Below are 25,368 nucleotides of genomic sequence, written 5' to 3'. Positions count from 1 at the left end.
ACATCCAGTTAAGGTGGTAAATTGAAAGTTTTTTTTTTAATTCTACCCTTGTCTAATAATTAATTTCTTAGGATTCCAAGTGGCACCACTTTGGTAAAAATATTTCTAAACGAAAGTAAATTCATCTGCCAGATCACTTAATTGGTGCTACATTCACGTTGGTTCTTTTTGACATTTCGAGTTAAAAGGACACGCGAACGTAGGCAAAATTTAGCCTTCGTTCGGTTTCTTTTACTAGGTAAACTTCTATTTTTTTCTTACTAAATATCACTTTCACGTAATAGGAATTCGTAGCTTTAATTTACATTTCAAACTTCTTGCATAAAAGTATAAACAATTACTCCCATATGATCATCATTGAGGTTATGCTAAACTTTGTGCCACATATTGAAAGAAAGTTTGCATAATTTGTCGTGAACATAATAGAATTTAAGTTAAATTTTTGCATTTAATCTCTTACAGTTATGTCTCGGAATAAACAACATGAGGAGACTGACAAACTCACACGTATTGCGATCGTGAATGCCGACCGTTGTAAGCCTAAAAGATGTAGGCAGGAGTGTAAGAAAAGCTGCCCGGTGGTGCGTATGGGCAAGCTATGCATCGAAGTAACACCCAACGATAAAATAGCCACAATATCCGAGGAACTTTGCATCGGTTGTGGTATTTGTGTCAAGGTAAGTCAACAAACATGTTTTTGAAGTTATTCCGCCTATTTTAGTCTTAAAAGTGTAATGATCTGCAGCCAGAGGATATCCACAATATTTCCAATTGGGCCCACCCACATTTGCATTTGTGTGTATATTATCAGAGTGCAATTTTGTTACAGAAATGTCCCTTTGATGCAATCACTATCATCAACATCCCATCCAATCTGGAGAAGCATACCACTCATCGGTATTCTAAAAACTCTTTCAAACTGCATCGTCTCCCAATCCCCCGTCCAGGAGAAGTGCTGGGGTTAGTAGGACAGAACGGTATTGGCAAGTCCACTGCCTTGAAGATTCTTGCTGGTAAACAAAAACCCAACTTGGGTAGATATGCAGTAAGTTTATTTTCATAATTAACAGCTAAAAATTGGCTTAAAAACCAGTAATTGGATAAATAAAATATGTGCCTCTGTTATTACTCTAGTCTTTATGAACCTTTTTTTCTGCTTCTAAATGTCACCAATTTGCTTTGAAAAAAAATAACAAGCTGAAATATTATATACCAAATGTATTTTTTAAATTAAAATTTACCTTTTATTATTATATCCTTGTCTACCCAGGTTGAGTCCATTGCATATGAAAGCTTACTTAGTATAAAAATAAAGAAATTGTCTATTACACTATAAGGAAGATAGCTTTTTAATAAAGATATGATAAATTTATGTTCGTGTTTTATGCATGCGATCCAGAAGTGCAATTATTGGGCTTCATAATGATCTATAGTCTAAAGGTTGACACCTTGACTTCACTTAAATGACTTTAATCTTATTTCTTACTAACACATAAATACAAAAATTAGATGGATAGTTGTTTGTATATTGTTTGTTGCTATATATCTCCAAATCAGGTGAATGGATCTTGCTGAGATTTAGCACTGATGTAGATCATACTCTGAAAGATAACATAGCCTACAAATAACGCATGTTTTTTTAAATTCCGATCAGAGTCGCGAGCGAGAGCTAGTCAATAAATACCATTTAAATAAACAATTGCATTTAATCACCTATGTTTTAGGATCCTCCGGATTGGCAGGAGATTCTCTCTCATTTCCGTGGCTCAGAGCTACAGAACTACTTCACCAAGATCCTTGAAGATGATTTGAAGGCTCTCATCAAGCCACAATATGTGGATCAGATTCCGAAGGCTGTGAAAGGAACTGTAGGACAATTGCTTAATAAAAAAGATGATAGAAAGAACCAGGCAATTATTTGTGAAATGCTGGGTGAGACTTATTATCTATTCTATTCTCTTCCAGTTTCCATTGTCCTGGGATGGAAGTGGATTTGACAGGATAAGGGACATATAGGAGAGGAAAATGTCCTTTTCTGTAACCTCATTCTTATTGTATAGATACAAAAAGCATAAGCTATCAATGAATAGCTAATAATTAACATAAATGTTGTAGATTTGACCCATATTCGTGATCGTGAAATCGCCGCATTGTCTGGTGGAGAGCTCCAACGCTTTGCGTGTGCGATGGTGTGCATTCAGAACGGTGATATCTTCATGTTTGATGAGCCATCTTCCTATTTGGATGTAAAGCAACGTCTTAACGCTGCCCGCACAATCCGGTCTCTAATACATCCAGACAAGTATGTATAAATACTGAATCTATAATATTAAAGCATAAACTCACTTGTTTGTTATGTAAGATGTCAGCAATCACAGCCTATTTTAGTATTGTCCTTTTCTTAATAAAGAGTTCTTTATTTTCGACATAGCCTATATATTTTCATACTATTTAATTTAGGGGGTAAATAAATTGGAAAAATAGTCATATGGGACAAAGACTATAAGCCGATAGCATCAAAGAATCAAGACTGTTTGGTAATGGTAATTTTTAGCCAATGGCAAAGAAATTCGTTCTAAATTAAGAATTAAAATTTTGACATTAGCAATGAAAAATTGTACAAATGTAAACAATTAAATGTAGTTTTTTATAGCATGCAGATGAAGCCGCATGGACACAGTTAGTTTGTAATAATTTTTCTCTTCCACAGATTTATTATTGTAGTGGAACATGACTTGTCTGTGCTGGATTATTTGTCAGATTTTATATGCTGCTTATATGGTGTACCTGGTGCTTATGGTGTTGTGACTATGCCTTTCTCCGTTCGAGAAGGTATGTGACACTATATTTTTAATTAGGTAAATAAATTATGAAATTATGATTAAAAAAACAAGGATATGTAAAATGTAATTCAATATGAAAATATTGTATAATGAAGTAAATTTAAACTATAAATAATTACAATATTCTATTGTTACAGGTATAAATATTTTCCTTGATGGTTTTGTACCCACAGAGAATATGAGATTCAGAACTGAATCTTTAGTATTCAAAGTTGCGGAGTCTGCTACTGAAGAAGAGGTTAGTTACAGATTATAATACATTTTTATTGCATAAAGAAAATTATTTCTCATGTACATAAAGTAAAGAAAAGACTCTTAAGTGCTCAAATATTTGCCACAGATTAAAAGAATGAATCACTATGAGTATCCCGAGATGTCTAAAAAAATGGGCGACTTTGGCCTTAAGGTGATGCCTGGTGAATTCTCGGACTCGGAAATTTTAGTATTACTAGGAGAAAATGGGACTGGAAAAACTACATTTATCAGAATGTTAGCCGGCAACTTGGAGCCGGATGAAGGTAAACTATTGCAATCTGTAATAAATAAAGTTACTTTTACTACAGTTATTTTAAACTATTTTCTACAGCAATATCAATGTTTTTCAATAAGGAAAAAAATAACTCAAATATTTAAACGTGTATCCGAACGGTTTCACATGTGGCAACACGAATTTACGAAATGTCAAATAAGTTATAAGTTGTCAATCGCTTTTGACTTGACGTAAAAATCTTTAAAGCGATATATAATACGAGTTTCTTAAATTTCTAAATCTAATTTAAATGTAAAACGTTCAATTGATTGAGATATTTCATTTAAAAGTTCCTAATTTTTCTTAAAAATGTAAATGACGCGTCGGTATTGAGGTTATAGGTTAAATGTAAAATAAGTGTATTTGAATGGACTGGAACCGTAGTATCAAGACTGTAGCATGGCTAGAACGGAATTATTTGATTTATTTTTCCATCCTGTATTTCAAAAGTGTTTAAAACATGCGGAATCTTCGATATGTACTGAAGGTATTGTTTGTACGTAGATATTGACGCGTCCTAGTTTTATAATTGCTGTTGGCTATTGAAGTTTCTTTTGAAAACTCTATTATTAATAGAATAGAAATTACAACTAAGCGTATTAATAAAACAATTGGTAGGAAATGGCTAAAAATTTTGAAAAAAAATTAGAAACTTCTGAAATTTCGTCATTGTTGTTTTCGATACTATCTTTTAATTCTAAAGTCACTAGCGTTAATAATACAACTGAGAGTATTTAATATAAGTACTATATAACATTATCTTAATTCAGGATCGGGCCAATTACCGCAGTTGCACATTAGTTATAAGCCACAGAAAATATCCCCCAAGTCCCAAGGCTTGGTCAGAAGCTTGCTGCATGATAAAATAAGAGATGCATATGTCCATCCACAGGTAATATTTCAATTTGTTTTTTTTACATTTCAAATAAAGTATATTTTCTGAATAGTTATATTTCAACATTTAAACAGTTTTGCATAGATTTCATTACTGTCCTGGTAGAGTTCAGTCCATCCGAGTCATGTTACTGTATGATAGCCCTTATATTTATTAGCACTTTGAAATTATTAACTTTATGCAAAAGGAAGGAAATTAATTACCTTTAATATTTGTAATTTATTACTTAATATGAAATGGTTTGGTATAGTTTAAATACTCAAATGCAAAAGTACTGATGGACAGCTTAATGGATCTCGACGAAATTTGGTACAGATAATAACATAGTCTCTAAGACATTGGTTATTTACTAAGTTTTTAATTCCGTGAGGATGAAGTTTTGGGTAAAAACTAGTGTCAGATGTCACTTGTATTATATTATAATTTTCAATGTTACAGTTTATCACAGATGTGATGAAACCGATGAAAATAGAAGAAATAATGGACCAAGAGGTACAGAACTTGTCTGGTGGTGAATTGCAGCGGGTAGCGTTAGTGCTGTGTTTGGGAAAACCTGCAGATGTCTACCTTATTGATGAACCTTCAGCTTATCTTGATTCCGAACAGCGTTTGGTTGCAGCTAAAGTTATAAAGCGGTATGAATTTCTTTTATTTACAAAATACTAATGCACGAAGCATCAAAGGTTTAAAAAGTTCTTCACTTTCGTGTAGTGAACTTTTAAATAATAATCTTTTGTTTATTTCATGGAATGATTGTTTACATATTTTTAAAGAGTTTTTACATTAGTTTAAAATTTAATTTCTATTATTATATAATTAAGAACAACAAATTAAGCTAAACTAACATATGTTTGGGTAACATCCTTAGTTTTTTTTTTAATTATGTCTTAACATTGTTATAGATTAATTCATTATTATTTTAACAGGTTTATCCTTCATGCGAAACGAACAGGCTTTGTGGTAGAGCACGATTTCATAATGGCGACATACCTCGCTGACCGGGTCATAGTATTTGAGGGTACTCCATCTTCGTTCGCGACTGCGCATGCGCCGCAATCCTTGCTCAACGGGATGAACAGATTCTTGGAACTTCTCGGCATCACATTCAGGCGAGACCCCAATAACTTCCGGCCTAGGATCAATAAACATGCCTCTGTTAAGGTAATATTAATATTTGTTTTTTTTTTTTGTTTTCAGTAATTGGTTACTGAAGTGGGATGTGTAGATGACTAGTTTTTTTATCTATGTTATTAAATCTGCACAAAGGTGTTGCTAACCAATTAAATCAAGGGGGAGGGTGGTCGTTTCTGAAAATATTTTTTATTTACTCCACAGAGTTTATCAACATGGGTCTATAAGAAAATTAGCATATTGAAGATATTTAAATTTTCAATATTATATTCAATATTTTTCAATATACAACCAACCCTGGATTGCCTCTTCCCCCCTACCCTTTTGTGATGCCAGTCTTTTACATGTTTTTACAAATAATGTTACTACAATAAATAGATAGATTGATTAAGAAATCTCTCAACTAAATTTTTTTAATCAAGTAATTTTTTTTGTATTCCATTTATCCTTTTTTTTGGAGTATTACAAGACATCCTTTTTTTTTAATTTGGTATTAATTTCTTTTGTTATTTCAGGATATGGAACAGAAAAGGGCAGGCCAATACTTCTTCTTGGAGGATTAAACTATTGGCTTATGTATACCGGAGTAATGTCACAATTGTATTGAACATCCTGCCGTCAATGTATTTACATTTTAATAAAATGAATATTAATGCAATTAAATCAATTTTATACGAACATAGCCTGCTTATTTACCTATAAAAATTATTTAAATATTACAAACTGAGTCAAATGTTTTCTGTCGAAATTTTTTTGGTTCCATTTAACTCAAATTTAACTTTTCCTGTTTAATTTATATGAATAAAACACCTATGTTAAGTTGTATAATTATAATTTGTCATGCGATATTGAAGTATTATTTCTACACCAAATATTTTTACCTAACAAAGATCCTTTCAAGTATGATGCATCTATTCCTATGGGAAAGACAGAAATGAGAAGACGAAAAAGAAAAGAATTCCATTTCGGACTTAACTCTATATGAGAAACCTAAAGCAGATATTAAATAATAATGGGAGATGCATAATCTAATTTCTTATTTTTCTTATTAATATTGTAAATGCGAAAGTTTATTGGATGGATGGATGTTTGTAGCCTAAACGGCTGCATAGATCTCGATGAAATTTGGCATAAACGTAGTGGATAGTCTGGAAGAACACATAGGCTACTTTTTTTTTAATTCCACGCAGACGAAAGCTATTAGAATGATAAAGTGGTAAAGAAGCAAGCGGTCAAATTAATTCGCCGAAATAAAGAAGCGATCCCTGCCCATAGGCTGCAAAAGCAGTTGCGTTTGTTTTTATGTCTTTCTTAAATTAATTCATGTTATATTAATCACTATTAGTACTCAATGATAGTCATTTGTGATTCACCTTTGTAGATATTTATTTAAATATGATGTCATTACGATAGTAAAACTGAATTAGTTTGATGACGAGAATACGTCTGTTTGTGATGACGTATACAGGAAAACCGATTCATAGTAAGCCGGAGTATTTTTTTCATTGAGCCAAGAAATCGAAGGGAACTATAAATAAAACACATATAATAATACAAACAGTAAAATATTCTTTACATTTCTCTTTGTAGTCATTTTAATCGAAAAAACAAATCCATTTGAGAAATAGTCAAATACGAATTTTATTCGAAGTTAGACTTCAAAGAGAGGTTATATGTGACGTAGCTTAAATAAAACAAATTTGGTCTTAGGTTTTCTAATAGCGGTACTAAGTGTTGAGATCGAGATGTTTTAAAATTCCTATATGCTAGTTGCCGGCTTTCCAATGTTCGCCGGTCTCGGTCTTCGGCTCGGCTCGCCGCGGCGTCGCCCGCGCGATGACATCATCGCTGCGATTACGTGGCCGTATCAGAAATCCCCAACTTTTGGAACATTTAGTTTGGGCCTAATCATTTTACCAATAATACCTTTACACAAAATGTAAGAAATATGTTATTGTTTAAAATTAATACCGATTATTTTTCTTGTGTGAAGAAAAATGTGTTCTTTTATTAAAAGTCATGCGCTGCTTTTTAATAGCTTTTAAATTGCTTCAAACTTGTTGATTACCGCGAATTTCCACTGTCTCAATACTTGTTTTAATAAAAGACTAAACCCTATTGTTGTAAACGTTATTTCAAAGAGTTTGACAAATGTTTCGACAGTGGAAACTCACACTTAACCTCATTGAAGGTTTTCGCAACGATATCCAAAGGTTTGTTATAGCTGACTTATGCAAGTGAGTGAGAGGGCGAACAAAACGGCCCGGGAGTGACCGACCTCCGCTCAGTCACTCCGCGCTCGCGAGTTCGTGTTTATTTCGGAATACACTTCATAGTAATTCGGTTGGGTGTGTCGCTGAAATTAAATAAAAAGTACGTATAATTAATTTATCTATACGTTAATTCATGTAAAACATTAACTTAATGTAAATACTAGTGATTTTATTAACAATTGTATTGAATATAGTCGTAAAATAATTGTAAATCAGGCGTTGTCTGTTTGTTATTTGCTAAGCGGTAAAATGCCGGTCCACGTTAACAGCAATGGAATTATTTTTAGAGGCGCCAAATAATTGATAGTCGGGTGTGAATTTAATACACAATGTGTTTTTCTGTTTTAGTAAATATTCACCATGAGCGGCCAACAATACTACCCGTACAAGGTAAGTTTTCCTCCTACATGTAAGGTCATACTTCTATCCATAGTATCGATTCTGAAGTGATGATGTCATCTTTTCGGAGCAAGGTTGGCGGTATACGCTGTTCATTTATTTATGCAATGAGTAAACAGGTTGTATGTACTTGATATTTAGATTCATGATCTGATTTAACTCACATTATGAGGAAAGTAATTGAAAATGAGGCGAGCGACAAGAAAACTTTTTTGCCTAATACAAAGCTATATAGTCACTTGGATTGTGACATTTATTTTTTATGATTATTGAAGATTTTTGCCGGATATTTGTATATTTTCCTTTAAGATAAAATTTACTATAGACAATTTACGGCAATAGTCCATTCATGAAATAGATTCATATTAATAATGCTGTGTGCGTTTATGTAATTTTTAATTTTATCTTATTTGGGCTAAGACTAAAAATGAAACTAAGTTCGAATCTGGTATAGTAGGTACATAACTAAGTTTTAAACCAGGATCAAGACTAAATGATTATTTTTCCCTTAGTGTACCCCCACGGTGTACCCCGCGGAGCCCTTTGACCCTGCGGCGGATGCCGAGACCCTCAGGAAGGCAATGAAGGGCTTTGGCACCGACGAGAAAGCTATCATCGATGTTCTATGCCGCCGCGGTATTGTGCAACGATTGGAGATCGCTGAAACATTCAAGACTAACTATGGAAAGGTAAGTTTGTAAATATTGGTATCTTAGATTGTGCTATGGCACCGAATTATGACGTCATAGCTGTCAAATCGATAGTAAGGGTCTGTAAAACAGATAATAAATTAAAAAAGTACTTTACGATCAAAGACACATATGAGTACCAATTAAATCTTGGATCGCAATTTATTTTTAGCATTCAAAACTGGTTTCAAGAATGCCATTTTACCCTTATGTTGTTTTGTATAAGAATTTTAAAAGCATTTTTTTATGTTATCAATTCTAGTTACTCTTTATTTAAGCCATTATGTTTATCTTTTAACCTCTCAACACCTTTCCACTATCTGTCAGCCATTACACCTTTAGTTATTTACGACTGTATTTTCAAACGATAATTTAAAAAAATTACAACAATGTTTGTGAAAACATTACAAAAAATATCTGGTTTAGTAAACATTTTGATATAGTATTAGACAACTTATTTAATTGATACTGTCGCTTTTAACTCAGAGCAATACTTCTCGTCAAGACTTAGGATGCGCGCCAAATCTAACAGCTGTCAGCTAGGGACGTGACGTTTATGCCGATAATCTAGAGTTGCGCCAATTCTATAGCACGGTACTAATTTTATTCCTAACAATAGGAATTGAAAATTGTTTTTTTTTTTGAGATAATTGTTTGTGTGTGTGTGTTTTTTTTAATTATTACAATCTTATATGAAAGTTTAATAACTAACTACCCAAATTAACGAAGTCAGAGAATCCGCATCTCAAGCCTTGGTCTAGCCACGACTAAGATTCTAATCATGTATTTATTGTGGCCTTGGACACTTTAATGTAAGCAAAGTGCGGCCTCAAACCAAGTTAGTCATCGCTGAATCATTTCCCATCGTTATTAACACACTGTTTTTAGATAAAATCCTACTAATAGATTCTAATTATGCGCCCTTGATACCTTAAAATATCTACGTGAATTCCGTAAACACATTTTCATACGTTAAAATATTTTTTTAATTTCTATATCAGCTTCTACAGACTCTTGGTCCATATCCTATTTGCACTTTTTTTTTCTTTTCTTTTTTTACGTTAAAAATTCATTACGTTCTACTCTTTATAAATCAGTTTCTGTCATTTATTGACCTTATTTTTCTTGTAAAGATAAAAATAAATAAATCTATGAACAATATATAAACATATACCTTGTTTTCGCAAGATTTCATATCTTATCGGTTTGTTTACTTTCTGTCTTTATTGTATCCACATCGTACATATCAGATACATAGTTACATTCTAAGATTGCAGTTTTCACATAACAGCAAAGCGTGTTTGAATCACATCATATCCGTAATCTATGTGAATGTCATGGTAACTATTGCTATGAACTAAAGATTATTGAGTACATTACCTTGTGAAAATTCAAACTCTAAAACTGCCAGACTTATTGAGCCTGAGGCGTCCAACAACTTTGGCAATCGCTGTACAAGACTAGTCTCTATTGGGAGTTAGTATCTTGTGTGTACTATGTTCTTTTTTGTACAGGAATGTTTTACGTAGCTAGTGGATAGCATAGCTAATGGATGACCAGTCGACCTAATTCCGTAAAATGGACGTTTTCGTGTCTCACGCTATAAAAGCTTTTATGATTTTAACGTTTTAACAAATTGTGAAATTCTTTATTGGTCGCTAGTGATTTAAATATCTTGTTTGAAAATGTTAAGATTTATGGTCTGTCCCACCAAATTGTAAATAGTCTGATAACAATCGAACGTGTAAAATGTGACGTAAATGTCGGATTTTGTTCCCTTATCTGAGAGTGACATCATTTTTTAAGCTATCTGAGCCTCTATCAGCCGGTGGTGGGACAGGCCCTAAATATCTAATATATTCAATGATTCTGTTCATTTGTCTTTAAAACATTTAAAACAACATTTATCTAAGGTTTAACAATACAATGGGCTAATTGAAATAATTTATAACACGACCGCGATGCTCTGAATTATCTTTTAAAATAATAATATTCATGCAAAAAATTCTTGCTTAAATATTTCAAGAAGTCTCGTGAATTATGATTATTAAGTAATTCTTAAATTCCAACTACTTGAATTTAAAACCAACAAACACTATGAATTAAAAATAGGAAGAATTTTCAAAGTCCATTGTCACCCTTGTATTAGCTTATAAAGGACATTTCCCTCGCGAAATCCTCTAATCCATTCGTATAATTTTTTCCTTTAGGACCTGATCAGCGAACTAAAGAGTGAACTGACTGGTAACTTGGAGAACGTGATCGTTGCGTTGATGACTCCACTACCTCATTACTACGCCAAGGAGCTACACGACGCCGTCTCCGGCCTGGGAACTGACGAGGAAGCCATCATTGAGATCCTCTGCACGTTATCCAACTACGGCATCCGTACTATCTCGGCTTTCTATGAACAATGTGAGTATTGTTAATATCTCATCATCAGCTCACTATAAGACCCCACCGATGGGCTCGGAGCCTTTTTGATGGGAATGCTTTATGCATACTCCGCGCCCGGGAGGACGCGAAGTTATGTGGGATAAACCATCTCTGGTTCCTCCTACGCACGATGGGGGGTACGCTATCAGTACTTCTCCGCGGCCCCGAAGGGGGGGGGGGGTTGGGCTCGGAGCCTACCCTAAGTAAGGGGTGACTTAATATCTGCATCCAACTAATTCATTTTAGGATTTCCCTTCGAATTCCTTAATTAGGAAGATATTCTTGCGTGTGTGTTTCATGCATGTGGGTTTTGTGTGTGTAGATTCTTGATCTTCTGTATGAGATATTCAATTCGAGTTTTCCATGTTATAGGGATACAGTCAGAAGGGTTTTTTAATTTACAAAGTCCTATTCAATTTTTGTATTAATTCTAAACGTTTTTTCTAATAATAAATTGAAAAATTGTTTATTCCAAATGAAATAATTGTAAATATTCATCTTAATTGTTAAATTCATCCGTGGTCTCTTTCTGGAATGTAAAAGCAACCGACAGGGGTCTGAATTTGGTAATTGCTATAATCTGCAAATGAATTTGACCTCTACTGCGGTCGACAAACTGGTTATTAATCTGACAAACAGTCCTACACATTGGAATACCAGACGAATTACATACAGATAAGGAAATTTATATCCTATCTTTTAAACATATATTTGATGCGATTTGAACTAAAAGGTTTAGCAATATAGCTGTCGCCCACGATTTCGAATTAAAAAACTTAATTAGTTGGCTAAATGTCCTTCCAGACTATGTTCTACATCTATACATTTTATCATATAGGCTTCTGGATACGTAAAACATCCATCCATCCATCCATCCATCTATAATTCTGAATAATATTAGTAACAGTGGTAGAGCCCGCTTTAACATCTTCGCACGAATAAGCCGGCACGCCCGGTGTAATACCTCGACCACACAGAAAACAGACGTGAAGTGGAAGCAATTCCGCGGTTCATCTATTGAGTGTGGTGCCGGAGGCCTAATTTTAGTCCTTTACCTTTTCCCTTCCTTAAGAGGAAAGGATGGGAAGGAAAAGTGGACTGGACGGTGGAGGAGACGCATAGGAAGGGGAAATGTTCTCTTTATGTGTGTCACCTCCGTCAATTTAATGTAGGCAACGCATCTGTAATTGGGGATGTTTATGGGCAGTGGTCGCTTTCCATGTCGGTGGATTCAGGTGGCCACTTACGTTTGCCACCTTATATTATAAAAAAAGAAGTGATATAGCTTTTATACTAACAGATCTACGATAAATGGAGAATTCTTTCACTGTACGTGTTTCCCAATACTTACGTGATTACCTCGTTGATGTTCACGGAACTAAAATACTGCAATGCGTTCTATATTCCAAACAATTCACCTACGTTAACCGTTTTCTCATGGATAAATTCGTTTATTATTTTACCTTAAACGTTGAAGGTCAATACTTTAAATTCACTACGAGTATTCTATAATAAATACTAACTAAACAAACAAAAAATAAATAATTCTCCTCACGATCAAATTAGAGACAACTTACTTAGTCAGTAAAATAATGTTTATTTTAATTTATAACTAGCTTTTGCCCGCGGTTCCGTCCGCGTTGAATAAAAAAAGTAAGGAGCTTATGTGTTCTTCCAGACTATGTTCTACATCTATGCCAAATTTCACCCAGATTTCAGCCATTAAGGCTACAAACTAATAACCTTCCATCAATCTAAACTTTTACATTTATAATATTAGTGTGATTGAAAAAGTGCTTTGTCGCAAAGCGATCAAATCGTTGGGTGAAAGGCCATTTGTTTTAAGCGCCATTAGGTTAAATGTTCACGAGAGCTATTTAAAGTCTTCATTTTTAGAAAAAAAAATAAATGCAAATACTGGAAATAATTTCAATTGAAAGATTTTCAAACCGGTTCTAGATTACAATTACTATAATTCTGCATACTTCATTATTTATTTCATATTTCAAATCCTGAATATATGAGTCAACATCGCGTAAAATGGCGGTTGAATCAAATAGCCTTTCGCACATCGATATGTATAATTATGTGTATAATCGCCAATAAGTATAATTATAGAATACAAGTTATAGAAATAAAAGAAATAAATCTCATTGGAGTTTTCACAATAGTAGTTATCTAACCGCAGTAACCGCTTATTGGTATACAAATAAACTATATTACTGCTAATATGATACCAGAAATACGAAACCTGCTGGAACTCCTTTGTTCCACAATTCAAACACTTACTATCTCACTCTTTCTCTTTGAATAGAATAGACAACAATGTGTTTCAATAAACGCAATGGTATTTCATGTTAAAATCGCTTTACAAATAGAACTAAAATTCATTCATACTTCAAGGTATTTTATTAAATTAGCCTTTGCAATAACTCCTATTCATCGAATACAATGGGAAAGATCGCCTTGAGCCTGAAGATCACGTCTATGAGCATACGAAGAGTTTCTAAAGAAGCACAAAGACGCATAACATCTCATTGTTTTTAATAAAACAAAACTACAGAGTAATTTGAAAATAAAGCCCGCTACATACGTTCATTTAATTATTAAGGCTACACAAAATAATAGAATAACGTGAAAGCTTACAGAATACTTATTCAATTCACTTTACAAAGACACAAGCTATTTTTAGGTCAGAGAAGGGCCTAGCCCTGCATATTAAGTTACATTGGTAACAACGGGCGTGTCCAACGTGCACGAATAGATCACAATTTACGTTAAAAAAAATGTTAAAACGGACTGTAACTTGTAACGTCATTAACATAACACTGTCCGGTGAGAACAAAAATGCATTCCGTGAAAAAAGTTTACGTTTAAGAAATGAAGAGTAAATATTATTCTGATACTGGCTGAATTTACTAGCCAATGTTTTTCTTTATAAATTAAAAAGTTAACACGGAAGTACTCAACATAAACGGTTAGGCGCACTACCGTCGCCGGCGATAGGTTAGGGAGAGGCGTGGCACAGCCCAGGGCGCATGACATCACGCCTTTTTCGTATGATATTTGTCTTGCACTTAGGGGACGCTATAAAATATCGCCCTTGGTAGTTAATATTTCGAGCAGCTAATACTACTTTCGACTATACCACTAATAAAGATTTTATTTAAAATGTTTGTATGTTTTGTTACAGTGTACGGCAAGAGCTTAGAATCAGACTTGAAGGGTGACACATCTGGTCACTTCAAGCGCCTCTGCGTGTCTCTATGCATGGCCAACCGCGACGAGAACCAGGGTGTGGACGAGGCGGGAGCAAAGAGCGATGCCGAAGCACTCGCTAATGCAGGGGAAGGACAATGGGGAACTGACGAATCAGTCTTCAACTCCATTCTTATCACACGCTCTTATCAACAACTGAGACAGGTATGTTGAGATAAGGAAACCATTGTGATTTTACAATTGTATTATCTTTAAAAGTGTTAAATAATTGGTAATAACGTTATTATTGAAGCTGGTCCAAAAAGCATAGACAAAACGATTTAATTTATCTACAAATCCGAAAAAAAAACTCGGGTTTTAATGTATTTATTATATACTGCAGCAGTCATAAACATGCTTTAACAGAAATGGCGTCAGTTCCATAATTTTTGGCACTGTAACAATAAGTAAAGTGAATCAATTTGAATTTGTTGATTCAATCAATATGTGATTTCAGTCATGTGTTGGCGCGCACAAGCCGCCATATTGCACGATGACGTATTCAATTGCAAACTGAGCTCACAATATGTTAAAAAATACAGACTATAAATATTTATCAGCAATGACCTTGAAAGTTCAAAAACCTTGTAACAAGTTTATAAACCTCATATATGATATTAAAATTCTTTAAATGTTAATACGACGCATAAATAACAAAATTATCTCCAATCAATTCCCCCAACATCTTCAAAAACATTGGAAAGTCCTGTACATTATCAACGTAAATTCCTTCACTAAAACCCGTAGCAAATTAATTTCTCTGACTCGCCTTACGTATGACCTCGGCAATTACTGATAAAGTCTGCCAGTGAAGTTTAAAACTAAATCAAACACGAATATTACAGATCTTCGCTGAATACGAAGCTTTGACTGGTAAAGATGTGGAGGAAACCATCAAGAAAGAGTTTTCTGGAAGCATTGAGAAGGGTATGCTGGCTATTGGTAAGTTATATTCTTTAGTGCGCTAAAAAAATCTAAAAATGTTATCAATCCTTTCCATATTTCACATAAACACTTTTTAGTGTGACTGCAATTATGATATTGTACAGACCTGTCTATTAAGAAAAAATATAAATTTTACGGTGAAACCATAAGGAAAAATATACAGTTTAATAACAATGGGCTTTATTTTTAGGCAAGGGATATCATTAATATTTGATAAATATTTTGTGTGATTTTAAAGTGTAGATAATGCATAGTTTATGATTGTTATACTAACTTGATCATAAAGCATTGTAATGTTCAGCGACCAATGCTAAGGCCACGTAATACGCGTCAGGAAATGACTATATCACCTTGACTGACTCATTTTTTTAGTATTATGGCATTGTTCATGATTGAATTCACAAAAATGTCTTGAGCAATACAATTAAAAAAAAACATAGACAATTGTGTACCTCCTTCTTTTGGGAAGTCGGACAAAAATACATAGAACCTGTCCCACCAAATTGTAAATTGTTTGATAACAATCCAACATGTAAAATATGTGATGGAAATATCGGATTTTGTTCCCTTATCTGAGTGACTTCATTTTTAAGCTATCTGAACCTTTATCAACCAGTGGTGGGACAGGCCCTTAATGTCTAAGGAGACTAAAACAAGATCAAAATTACCTAAATTGTAATTGTAAAAAAAATGCTCTTCTTCAAATGTTTTCTTATTCTTTGACAAGTGTTAAATAGAGATTAAGTTTGGTGGTCAATTTAAAAAGATTGTATACCATACATAATACTGGCAACTAATAGTATTTTGCGGCTGTAAGGTTTCGCCATTTTGGCGCTGAAGTTTGCAGTAGGTAGAGAATTCGAACTAAATATAGAATTAACTTCAATAGGTGATTTTGAGTCTGAAGGAAGCCGAAGCTGTTGTTTCCAAGCAATGAACTATCCATTTATACAGATTGGTGACTAAAAAATTATTTCTCCTACTTCTAGTGAAATGCGTAAAGAGCAAAGTGGGTTTCTTCGCTGAGCGTTTGTACTATTCGATGAAGGGACTCGGTACCAACGACAAGACTTTGATCAGAATCGTCGTGAGCCGTTCTGAAATCGATTTGGGAGACATCAAACAGGCGTTCTTAGATAAATACGGAAAGCCTTTGGAGACTTGGATCGCTGTGAGTTTTATAATCTGTATTTTTATAGAAATCACTTGATCATGCTTTATTTTTGTTCCTATGCACTTTAATAATTAGATTCATATTTACTAAAACTACTAAAACCATTATTTTTTATCTGTGTTGTGCTAACATTCATCAGAAATAGCTAATAACCATATAATAGTTTGTAACATTTTTAAGTATATATTCTTTTCTTTTTAGAAATAATTCGCATGTTAGTCCAAAAGGATTTTTGTGAAATTAACAGCATGGATTTAAAATATATTTTTCTATATTGATTACAAAGAAACTGACCCATTATTTCAATATACGATGAATTACAATAATATATATTTATTCTAGCATGGGGGATTATAATGGCGCGAAATTCATAATTATAACATAAAAAACTCCATTACCATAGATTATACAGATCTCTTATCAATGTTATGTGATTAATTGATTTTCAAATAGTGAAGTTTGTTGTTAATAATTTTGTATATCCGTTTGGTTTTTTTCAAAGAAAAAAGATATTTTTTTATTATCAAATCTTTAGAATAGCAAATTTTTCTTGCAGGACGATACTTCCGGGGATTACAGGAAGGCATTGTTGACCCTTGTCGAATAATTCGGAGGACAGCGTTCGCTAAAAATCTCTTTAGTTCTATGTTAGGTTTATTTTATTATAATCGATGTAAATTTCGTTCACAAAGATCTGTATATTACGCTTATTTCACATCATTGTAATTTTCCTCACCGTAGCTAACAGCTTCGTTGCATGTGGCAGTGGGGCAATGGGGCAGTGGGACAGGATGAACCTTGTCTATGGTTCGCTTTACCAAGTAAATACCTTTTTCAGGAGGAGATCGATGGTCCAATTGGCGTTCTCCTATCCACATTGTGTTACTAAGACATGGAGATTTTATTTAACAATTATTCCATATAATCGAATATTTACTGGTGTGAAATAACCTTTATGCCTTCGGGTATCGCATTTCAAATATATTTTTTTATTAAGAATATTTATATTGTGTACTCTAATGCTTATATGCACGTTTTATTGAAATGTAATGGGACAGTTTCTGAATAGTTTATATTTGTATGTTATAGTATTGGTTTGATATTTGTTTACAGGAAGACCTAAATGGTGACTTCAGGAATGTGCTAGTCACACTTTGTGCTTAATCCTGCAAAATAGATATATTTTTGTAGCATTTGTTAAGCCCTCTACATACGTTCATACGTCTGTAGCGGGTTTTATGTTTTTAGCTTTTGCATGATTCGACATTAGAGAGTTACAAAACGTATGTAATATTTTGCAGGATGATACGAAAGGGGACTACAAACGCGTCTTACTCACTCTCGTTTCTTAAGAAAAGCATAATAAAGACTACATTTAATTTAGAGTCGCTTCAAACTGAGCTATGTTCCGATGTGAAACTGCCTTTATATTTTTGTGTAACTGTTCAAATGGTTTTAGAATAAAAAGCTTGATATTTTGTGAAAATGAGATATATTTATTGGTGCTGTAGTTTTGTTTATGATATTTACAATTGATTAATAAAACTATGTATGTTCAAGATGTGTTTCAATTAACATCCCTTATCCCGTCTGATGTTATCTAAAACAAAGTCATCTTATATTTAAGCTGGCTATGGACATTCAGTTCTACTTGTGTAGGCAAAATTTTAATTGAAGGCTAACATTTTACCCGCACATGAACTCATTTCACATGAAATAGAAAGAGATAGCAAATGATAAAATTCAATGACAGTAGTAAAATTATTCACAGACATATTTACGTAGAAGGCATTAAAATATGGAAAGATGGCACACACAATATTTTAGCTTCGAATTTAATTTTTTCTTATATACTAGCTTTTGCCAGCGGCTTCGTCCGCACGGAATAAAATCTAGTAATAAATATAGTAAACCATTTAGAAACCTATCTTATCTTGCCCATTAAAAAGTTTTGTTATCGGTAAGCAACATAGGCTATGTTTTTAACTTCCATGGATGAAGTCGCTAGCAAAAGCTAGCTGTAATATAGCGTTCTAAATAGCAAAAGAATTTTTAAAATCAGTATGGTTATAATTTGTTCATTAAATACCACAAAACATGTTTAATCTGTAATTTGTGTCTTACCTTGAAAGGTGCAACAGCTTCTGGAGAGATATTACTCTTGAGTAGCAATGCCAGTCTATCACCAGCAGGGTCATCAGGGGCGGAGAGAAGAAGTCTAGTATTACATCTATGAGCCCAGGCGTCCCCCAGCGCGCCTACAACTGCCCCACTTGATAGACCCACTCTTGTACTCATCTCATTTGTTAAAACTACCTACAATTTGAAGCGAATTACCCAGTGTAGCCTAAGTGGGGCACTGACTTATAAACTTGTCAAAGAAGTTAATCTTTCTTAACGGGTTATATTTTAATTGATTCCAATAAAAATAATGCTTTTGTTATCTATATTAAAATATAAAGAGGAATGATATGTATTTTTTTGTATTCGATTCATGTAAATACTAGGTCGATTTTATATTTCACCATAAGAAAGGTAATTTATCTGTGAGTAACATAGGCTATTTTTGTTTATTGAACGACTTCGCCAATAATAATACCAAATATAGCTTTCTAATGGTGAAAGAATTTTTTTAATCGGACCAGTAGTGTTTGCGTGAATGAAATTCATAAAGATCCAAAAATACAAATCTTTCCTCTTTATGATTTTAGTGTATATAAAAGACATAATTAATTAACTTTGAATATTTACTGCTATTTGTCTTTCAACGGCAAGTCTCTGCAGTTCTGCCATTTGCCTGAACAACAAGCCAGTTCTTTGTTTTGCTGTTATACCATCTTTGAATGGAAATGCTATCGAATCTATTATTATTAGCCTTATCTGTAAAAAACACTTGTATAGAACACCATCGGCTCGAAGGACCAAAATTTGTCGACATTTTAGAGTGCATATAATACTAGTAATAAGTTTTGGTTTCATAAACTTCATACTCAAAGTAGACCTGTTTGATTCTGTCTTATTTCTATACCCTAAAAACTCTAATAATAATGGACAAGTCAAATTCATCAAATATAATAAGCCTGCACTCAAAGTGTCTCTAGTCCATAGGATTGGCACAGTAAGTACACTTCCATACATCTCTGTCAGCTGTCATATCTTAATTTTTATTACCTATATCTATACCTGTGGTTTAAGATATTTATTTCTCTAAGAATATACAATTTACTTAATGAGAAACATTTTTTTTTACATTTACAATTTACATCAGTAGTCTAGTTTATTATCATTTATATTAGGATTTTATTTTCTTCACAATTCTTTTTAATTTAATTTTAAATAACGACATTTTATTTTCATCTCTGATAACTTTAGGTAAAGTATTATATAACTGTACTCCTGCAAATGTTATAGTGTTTTGACCATAGTTTGCTCTAGGTTTTGATAATTTCAATTTATATTTGCTTCTGGTTTGATATCTATGAGTTCTCTTTTTAAGTACTATTTTTGAATTTCATTTGTTATTTTTTTTTTATAAATATGCAGGTTTTGTATGTGTAAAGTTGTGTTATGTTAAAGATATTAGATTATACCTCCTCAAGGATATCCACTTTCACACAATCCATCCATACATGCTTCAATCTTCTACTTTTGTAGCTACCCATATTCAATCTTACCTACTCTATATCATTGATTCTTACATTATTTTCTTCAGCAAGGAATTTAGGTAACTGATACATGAAGGCGCAGAACTTTTCCAAGCCAAATGCACCAACATAATGTACATTTTTCAATGCTTCTTCTTCACTCATGTTACATTCTTCAAGAAGCTTATGACATTTTGTTAATGTTGCTGAGAGAATTTCTGAAAACGATATTTCTTGCCACTTATATTGTAACAAAAGAGAAAAAGACTATATTTATTACATTATATAAGTATATAAGTTTTTTTTTATAAGTACTGAACAGACTAAGATGTGGTCCGCAGCTATTTTATATTTCTGAATACAATTTTTATAGAGTCCAGAATATTATTGTTTCATTTAAAATAGTAGTTTTTGGTATAATTCATATACAAAGATATCTATACTAATATTATAAAGAGGAAAGATTTGTATTTTTGGATTTTTGTATGTATTGAAATAACTTAAAAGTACTGGGTCTATTTCAAAAATTCTTTTACCATTAAAAAGCTATGTTACCGGTGAGTAACATAGACTGTCTTTTTACTAATTTTTTTGTTCACACAAAGTAAGTAGGGAGCAACAACTAGTGAATAATAAAAAGGATCATTCACTGGTATTAACCTGTAAATCTTTTAAGTACAAAATTGGTGTTTGTATCAATGTACAAGGCCTTTGCATTCAGTCCTCCAAGTGCTTCCGGAACCTGCACTGCGGCACATAGTTGTAAACTAAAATAGTAAAATGTTTCATATTTTAATAAAAAGATACATTATTTGAGTCTAGTTGAAATAAATAACACAAACTAGAAGGCATTAAAACATGAAACAAAAACCTTAAAGTTTTGAGTTATCACATAAAATATTAAATTATGTATTGAGCTTTACAAAATTGATGATAGGCAACTATAGTGTTAAATAATCAAAGATTTAGAAATAAAGGCATCTACAATACATACCAAATTTGTGTTTTACCTGTTCCAGGTAATCCTAGTAATTCAGTTATAGATCCTAATGGAATTCCATCAGTTCCTAAAATATTATCTAGTTTTTGACTAAACGTCGGAATTGAAGGTAAACTAGTTTCTCGCTAGAAATATATTTTTATTACATGAATGATAACATAAATTATTAATTGTATAACTTTCTACTTTGAGACTCACTTTCCATATTTCTGTGGAATTGAATATTTTATAGCCAGTATCCATTTGAAGATATTTTAATAGTTTGTCATCAGAAAAAAAAACAGCAAGTAAACAATTGGCAAATTAATATAAGACTTTTTGAATTTGCGAACTTCTAAAACTTTCCTTTATTCTTTTTAGGCTTCGCAATAAGTAAAAAAAGTGTTTTAGTCATTCAGCCACCACTAGTTACTTCATTCAAATCAAATGACTTTTTTATTCAAAGTCAACGAGGTCTTTTTTCGATTCTTCCATTGAGGGAATAGTTAGTTCCTTTCTTTTGTTGTAAATTGATATAATATTCTGAATAAAGTAAACATAGAACATTAACATTACATTAGTCTCAATGAACTATGTTCTGCTCTGATTTATTTTCACGATTAAAAAAAATGCAGTCAGCTGTCACTGTCAAACTGTCAAACGTAGTTGTGATATTAAAAACAAAACATCATTTCTTAAAAAATCATATATCTTGATTTTCAAAATGAACCAAATGAATATGCACGTCCCGATGAATACCGTAGGTGGTCAACCTAATGTTGGTATGCAAATGCCAGTTGCCGGGCCTATCATGCAGCAACCTTCTCCACAACAAATGCAACCAGCTATGTCTCAACAAACACAGCAAGATAAAATGGACAATATTTCTAAAGTTAAAACTCTAATGGGTTCACTTCGTGAAGCATTGACGGTAAGGAGGCACTCTATTCTATTAAAATATCTACATCATAATTATGAGATGAATGAGTGAAAGAGTTTTTCTTATTGTGCTGCCTATACATGTCTTTTAAATCATACTTGTATTTCATTTTAGATGAGCTTAAAAACTGGGGCGCAAATACTACATCAAAATCATTGCGCTGATTCCAACCCACAGTAAGTTTATGCACATTTTTTCTGTATTCCTAATTATTTGGCGCAGAACTCAACAGCAATTGATATGCAAAAAACATGTAACAATAAACACAAATAGTTGCTAAGTGGTTGAAACTCCACCATAGAAAGAGGTATAATAGTTTTCAAATATCTTGATGGGTTTTAAATTTTTGGGTTGATGCCCAGAACACAATTTTAGTTGTAGCTGAATGGAGGAGGGAAGTATGCAGTGTACCAATGACCCTGAGCTGCCAAGATATTTCAATACAACCATACAAAGTTCTTACTTGTCTTAATATAATGTAATCTATTTCAGAAAAAGTCTTGAGAGTCCTGTGCCAAGGTTTGATAAAAACTTAGAGGAATTCTTCTCACTCTGTGATCAAATGGAATTACATTTGGTAAGCATTGTTATTTCAGTTTATTCAAATAAAAATTACTTTTAGATACAAACAGCCCTTAAAACCATTGGCCAATTAAAACAGTAACATCTTTATAGATGGTATCACTTAAGACAAACTCTCATGGCATCCCTAAAGAGGTTTAACTGATTTATAAGTGTGTACATCTAAGAATTGTATTTTTGTATGTATTAAAATACTTCAAAAACTACTGGACCGATGTTAAAAATCCTTTTACCATTAGAAAGGAAATTTAACTATGTATAACATAGACTATATATTTCACATGGACCATGTCACGGGCAATAGCTAGAAATGCAATTCTTATAAGATGTAACTCTTTTATGGGATCCTATTGAATATGTAAATGTTATAGAATTCATGATATTTCTAAATATTAACTCCATTTATAATCTAAAATAGTTCTTGACTTTTCTGGTTTGGCTTGATAGCTGAAATAGTAGTTTTGTTACTATGTATAATTTAATATCAACATTGTAAGGCATTAGGATTTGTCTCCGAGAAATAATTAACTTATTGACCCAACAACCAAGCATTGAATATATTCTCTATTTTATAACTAGTTTGAACTCAGAAACATTGTCATTCTGCTTATTCACATTGAGAAATCTGAGATAGTTATATATTTTGTACGCTGTTGCGCCAGTGGAAATACACCTTAACTTTTACAACTTTGATGTCTATTCCTTATGTAAATAATTGTGATTTAACGATTATCTTTTAATGATCGAATGATTCTCTTGAATGTCATTTGGAATGTAAATATTTTGAGTATAGAAATTAGTTACTATGAGGGAGTTTGTTATCTACTATAGTGTGTCTAAATAAGATAGATTAGTTTGATAAATGACGCATATGAAGTATCGAATTCAATTTGTATGAAAGCAAATGCCGTACTTAATAGATAGGTATCGTAGTGACGAAACAAACACGCATAGCGAACAATTTTGAGCTATCGTTATTTGGTTTAAATAATCGAACTCAACTAAAATTATTATTTTCTTATTAACTAATTTATAGGAAAATTCTAGTATTGATTATAGTGTAGAGAATTTAGCGATGACAGAAATAATAGCGAAATCCAATTCGATTACGTATGGCTGTAGTAGTAATAAACATTTATTTGATCTCATTTTTTGTTATGTTCATTATGTGTTTACCATACCATACCAGCGAACCGCAACGACGTGCATCCAACAAGCGCAGTCCGCAGCGCACTACCTGCCGCTCACAGTCAACACATCGAGACTTGACAGCGGACCACCTACACAAGTAAGATCATCAACCTGTCCTTGTCCCTACGGAGGGTCGGCAGTATGCTCCATACATCTCTAACAGCCGTCATATCTGAATCCCTCCCATAGGCATATCTTCTTTCATACAATCCGTACTTTCTAACTTTGTAGTAGTCCACATTCAAACTTAACACAGTACACAGTAACAATTCATATTTTCAAATTTAATATCAGTATGATAGGTAACAGAGGCTTTTAAAATTCGCCGTATAAAAATTTCATTAAGACTTCATGAATTAGAACAGGGGCGGCGAAGCACTGGCACGCATGCCCTAAATGGCACACGACATAATATTTAGGCACGTCGATAATCATAAAAACACGACGAAAAAACCATAAATTTGGTGCACTATTGAACTCACGCGATAATGCAAAATTAATCGATGGCACGTCTAAAACCGCATTGAACATTTCTTTAAAAAAATGGTACTTTTAAACAGTGTAATACCACGACCACACAGAAAACAGGCATGAAGTTGGAAGCAATTCCGTGTTGCATCTGATGAGTCTGTTGCCGGAAGCCTAATTTTAGACCCTTTCCCTTTTCACCCTTTTATTAATAGGAAAGGATGAAAAGGAAAAGTGGATTTGACGGTGGAGGAGACGCATAGGAAGGGAGGAGACGCATAGGGATTCCTCTTTATGTGCGACTCCTCCTCCGTCATTTAAGGGTAGGCAACACATCTGCAATTGCGGATGTTTATAGGCAGCAGTCGCTTTCTATTTAAGTGAATTAAAGTGGCAGCTTGCTCGTTTGCCACCTTATATTATAAAAAAAAATGACGCACAAATGTTCGCCACCCCTGTACTAGAACAATATAGTAGATTAGATTGGAGAGTTGGCAACCCACGCCTTCCCTTAGGTCAAAGAACTGCAGCTGTTTATCATTTTGGTTAGTTGATACCGCCATTCAGATCTTACTATAGGATTAATTGGGACGTGTATATTGATAATGTTTAAATTTATCTCGCAAACTAATTTAAATTGTGAACTTTGCTAACATTGTTTCATATAAACAGATTTGAACTGATGTAACTCGATATAGTTATGTGGCCAATTGGAGTGGAGTATGAATGTTGTTTTAGTTAATTTCGACAGAAATGTATGAAACATACTTTTATTATAATGGATAAGAGAAAAAGCTATATTAACTACATAGTTATTAGTGGCTAGTTATTATGTTACAAACTTATAACCCTGACATTTAAATCCTGGCTTCCAATTCACGAAACAAAATTTCCGTCTATGATATTTCTCTTTTTGACCGACTTCCCAAAAGAAGGAGGTACTCAATTCGTCTGTATGTTTTTTTTTTTTTTTTTTTTTTTTTTTTTTTTTT

General features: G+C 33.0%; 4 protein-coding genes across 10 annotated transcripts in view; 3 read left to right on the top strand and 1 right to left on the bottom strand.

Moving 5' to 3' along the window:
- Nucleotides 1-152: 152 nt before the first annotated feature.
- Nucleotides 153-6,076, top strand: LOC106110363 (ATP-binding cassette sub-family E member 1). The gene is made up of 12 exons (XM_013292180.1): nucleotides 153-238; nucleotides 463-677; nucleotides 830-1,045; nucleotides 1,725-1,932; nucleotides 2,116-2,302; nucleotides 2,711-2,832; nucleotides 2,981-3,081; nucleotides 3,184-3,361; nucleotides 4,143-4,264; nucleotides 4,706-4,902; nucleotides 5,194-5,428; nucleotides 5,914-6,076. Exons 2-12 carry the CDS (start codon nucleotides 465-467, stop codon nucleotides 5,959-5,961), a joined length of 1,827 nt encoding a protein of 608 aa, XP_013147634.1. The 5' UTR covers nucleotides 153-238; nucleotides 463-464; the 3' UTR covers nucleotides 5,962-6,076.
- Nucleotides 6,077-7,664: 1,588 nt separating this feature from the next.
- LOC106110340 (annexin B9) lies at nucleotides 7,665-18,131 on the top strand. 5 transcript variants are annotated; one of them, XM_013292126.1, is made up of 9 exons: nucleotides 7,693-7,770; nucleotides 8,020-8,061; nucleotides 8,583-8,759; nucleotides 10,970-11,174; nucleotides 14,389-14,618; nucleotides 15,299-15,395; nucleotides 16,388-16,569; nucleotides 17,129-17,219; nucleotides 17,411-17,561. In XM_013292126.1, exons 2-8 carry the CDS (start codon nucleotides 8,032-8,034, stop codon nucleotides 17,177-17,179), a joined length of 972 nt encoding a protein of 323 aa, XP_013147580.1. In that variant the 5' UTR covers nucleotides 7,693-7,770; nucleotides 8,020-8,031; the 3' UTR covers nucleotides 17,180-17,219; nucleotides 17,411-17,561. The 5 variants fall into 5 exon arrangements, with proteins under 5 accessions (XP_013147581.1, XP_013147578.1, XP_013147576.1 ...); XM_013292127.1 differs by lacking the exons at nucleotides 17,129-17,219; nucleotides 17,411-17,561 and adding an exon at nucleotides 17,874-18,131 and having other exon boundaries at nucleotides 7,665-7,771; XM_013292124.1 differs by lacking the exons at nucleotides 17,129-17,219; nucleotides 17,411-17,561 and adding an exon at nucleotides 17,686-18,131 and having other exon boundaries at nucleotides 7,665-7,771.
- On the bottom strand, nucleotides 18,022-21,755 carry LOC106110341 (DNA repair protein RAD51 homolog 3-like). Of its 3 annotated transcripts, none has more exons than XM_013292128.1 (7): nucleotides 21,415-21,755; nucleotides 21,211-21,341; nucleotides 20,877-20,983; nucleotides 20,271-20,434; nucleotides 19,324-19,452; nucleotides 18,697-18,888; nucleotides 18,022-18,172 (listed from the first exon to the last, which is right to left on the bottom strand). In XM_013292128.1, exons 1-7 carry the CDS (start codon nucleotides 21,457-21,459, stop codon nucleotides 18,140-18,142), a joined length of 801 nt encoding a protein of 266 aa, XP_013147582.1. In that variant the 5' UTR covers nucleotides 21,460-21,755; the 3' UTR covers nucleotides 18,022-18,139. The 3 variants fall into 3 exon arrangements, with proteins under 3 accessions (XP_013147582.1, XP_013147583.1, XP_013147584.1); XM_013292129.1 differs by having other exon boundaries at nucleotides 21,211-21,283; XM_013292130.1 differs by lacking the exon at nucleotides 19,324-19,452.
- Nucleotides 21,756-21,842: 87 nt separating this feature from the next.
- The window catches only part of LOC106110342 (mediator of RNA polymerase II transcription subunit 29), a 5,507-nt gene continuing 1,981 nt past the window's right edge, over nucleotides 21,843-25,368 (top strand). The window contains exons 1-4 of the mRNA XM_013292131.1: nucleotides 21,843-22,126; nucleotides 22,250-22,311; nucleotides 22,628-22,712; nucleotides 23,907-24,005. Coding sequence (XP_013147585.1) covers nucleotides 21,920-22,126; nucleotides 22,250-22,311; nucleotides 22,628-22,712; nucleotides 23,907-24,005 — 453 coding nt within the window. The 5' untranslated portion in view covers nucleotides 21,843-21,919. The remainder of the gene's footprint in view (nucleotides 22,127-22,249; nucleotides 22,312-22,627; nucleotides 22,713-23,906; nucleotides 24,006-25,368) is intronic.

Source organism: Papilio polytes, unplaced genomic scaffold (assembly GCF_000836215.1).
Source record: "Papilio polytes unplaced genomic scaffold, Ppol_1.0 DF820678.1, whole genome shotgun sequence".
NCBI classification, from domain to species: domain Eukaryota; kingdom Metazoa; phylum Arthropoda; class Insecta; order Lepidoptera; family Papilionidae; genus Papilio; species Papilio polytes.
This window is presented reverse-complemented; position numbering and strand designations above follow the sequence as displayed.

Bases quoted from the DNA above. Each gene is read 5' to 3' on its own strand.
- LOC106110363 (XM_013292180.1), top strand. From the start codon at position 465: ATGTCTCGGAATAAACAACATGAGGAGACTGACAAACTCACACGTATT. The intron at 2,303-2,710 runs GTATGTATAAAT...TCTCTTCCACAG, and splicing joins TCTCTAATACATCCAGACAA to ATTTATTATTGTAGTGGAAC. The intron at 5,429-5,913 runs GTAATATTAATA...TTGTTATTTCAG, and splicing joins ATAAACATGCCTCTGTTAAG to GATATGGAACAGAAAAGGGC.
- LOC106110340 (XM_013292127.1), top strand. From the start codon at position 8,032: ATGAGCGGCCAACAATACTACCCGTACAAG. The intron at 8,062-8,582 runs GTAAGTTTTCCT...TTTTTCCCTTAG, and splicing joins AACAATACTACCCGTACAAG to TGTACCCCCACGGTGTACCC. The intron at 11,175-14,388 runs GTGAGTATTGTT...GTTTTGTTACAG, and splicing joins CTCGGCTTTCTATGAACAAT to TGTACGGCAAGAGCTTAGAA.
- LOC106110341 (XM_013292128.1), bottom strand. From the start codon at position 21,459: ATGGATACTGGCTATAAAATATTCAATTCCACAGAAATATGGAAA. The intron at 19,453-20,270 runs GTAAGAATCAAT...TGTTTTTTACAG, and splicing joins TCCTTGCTGAAGAAAATAAT to ATAAGGCTAATAATAATAGA. The intron at 18,173-18,696 runs GTAAGACACAAA...ACTTTGTTTTAG, and splicing joins AAGCTGTTGCACCTTTCAAG to ATAACATCAGACGGGATAAG.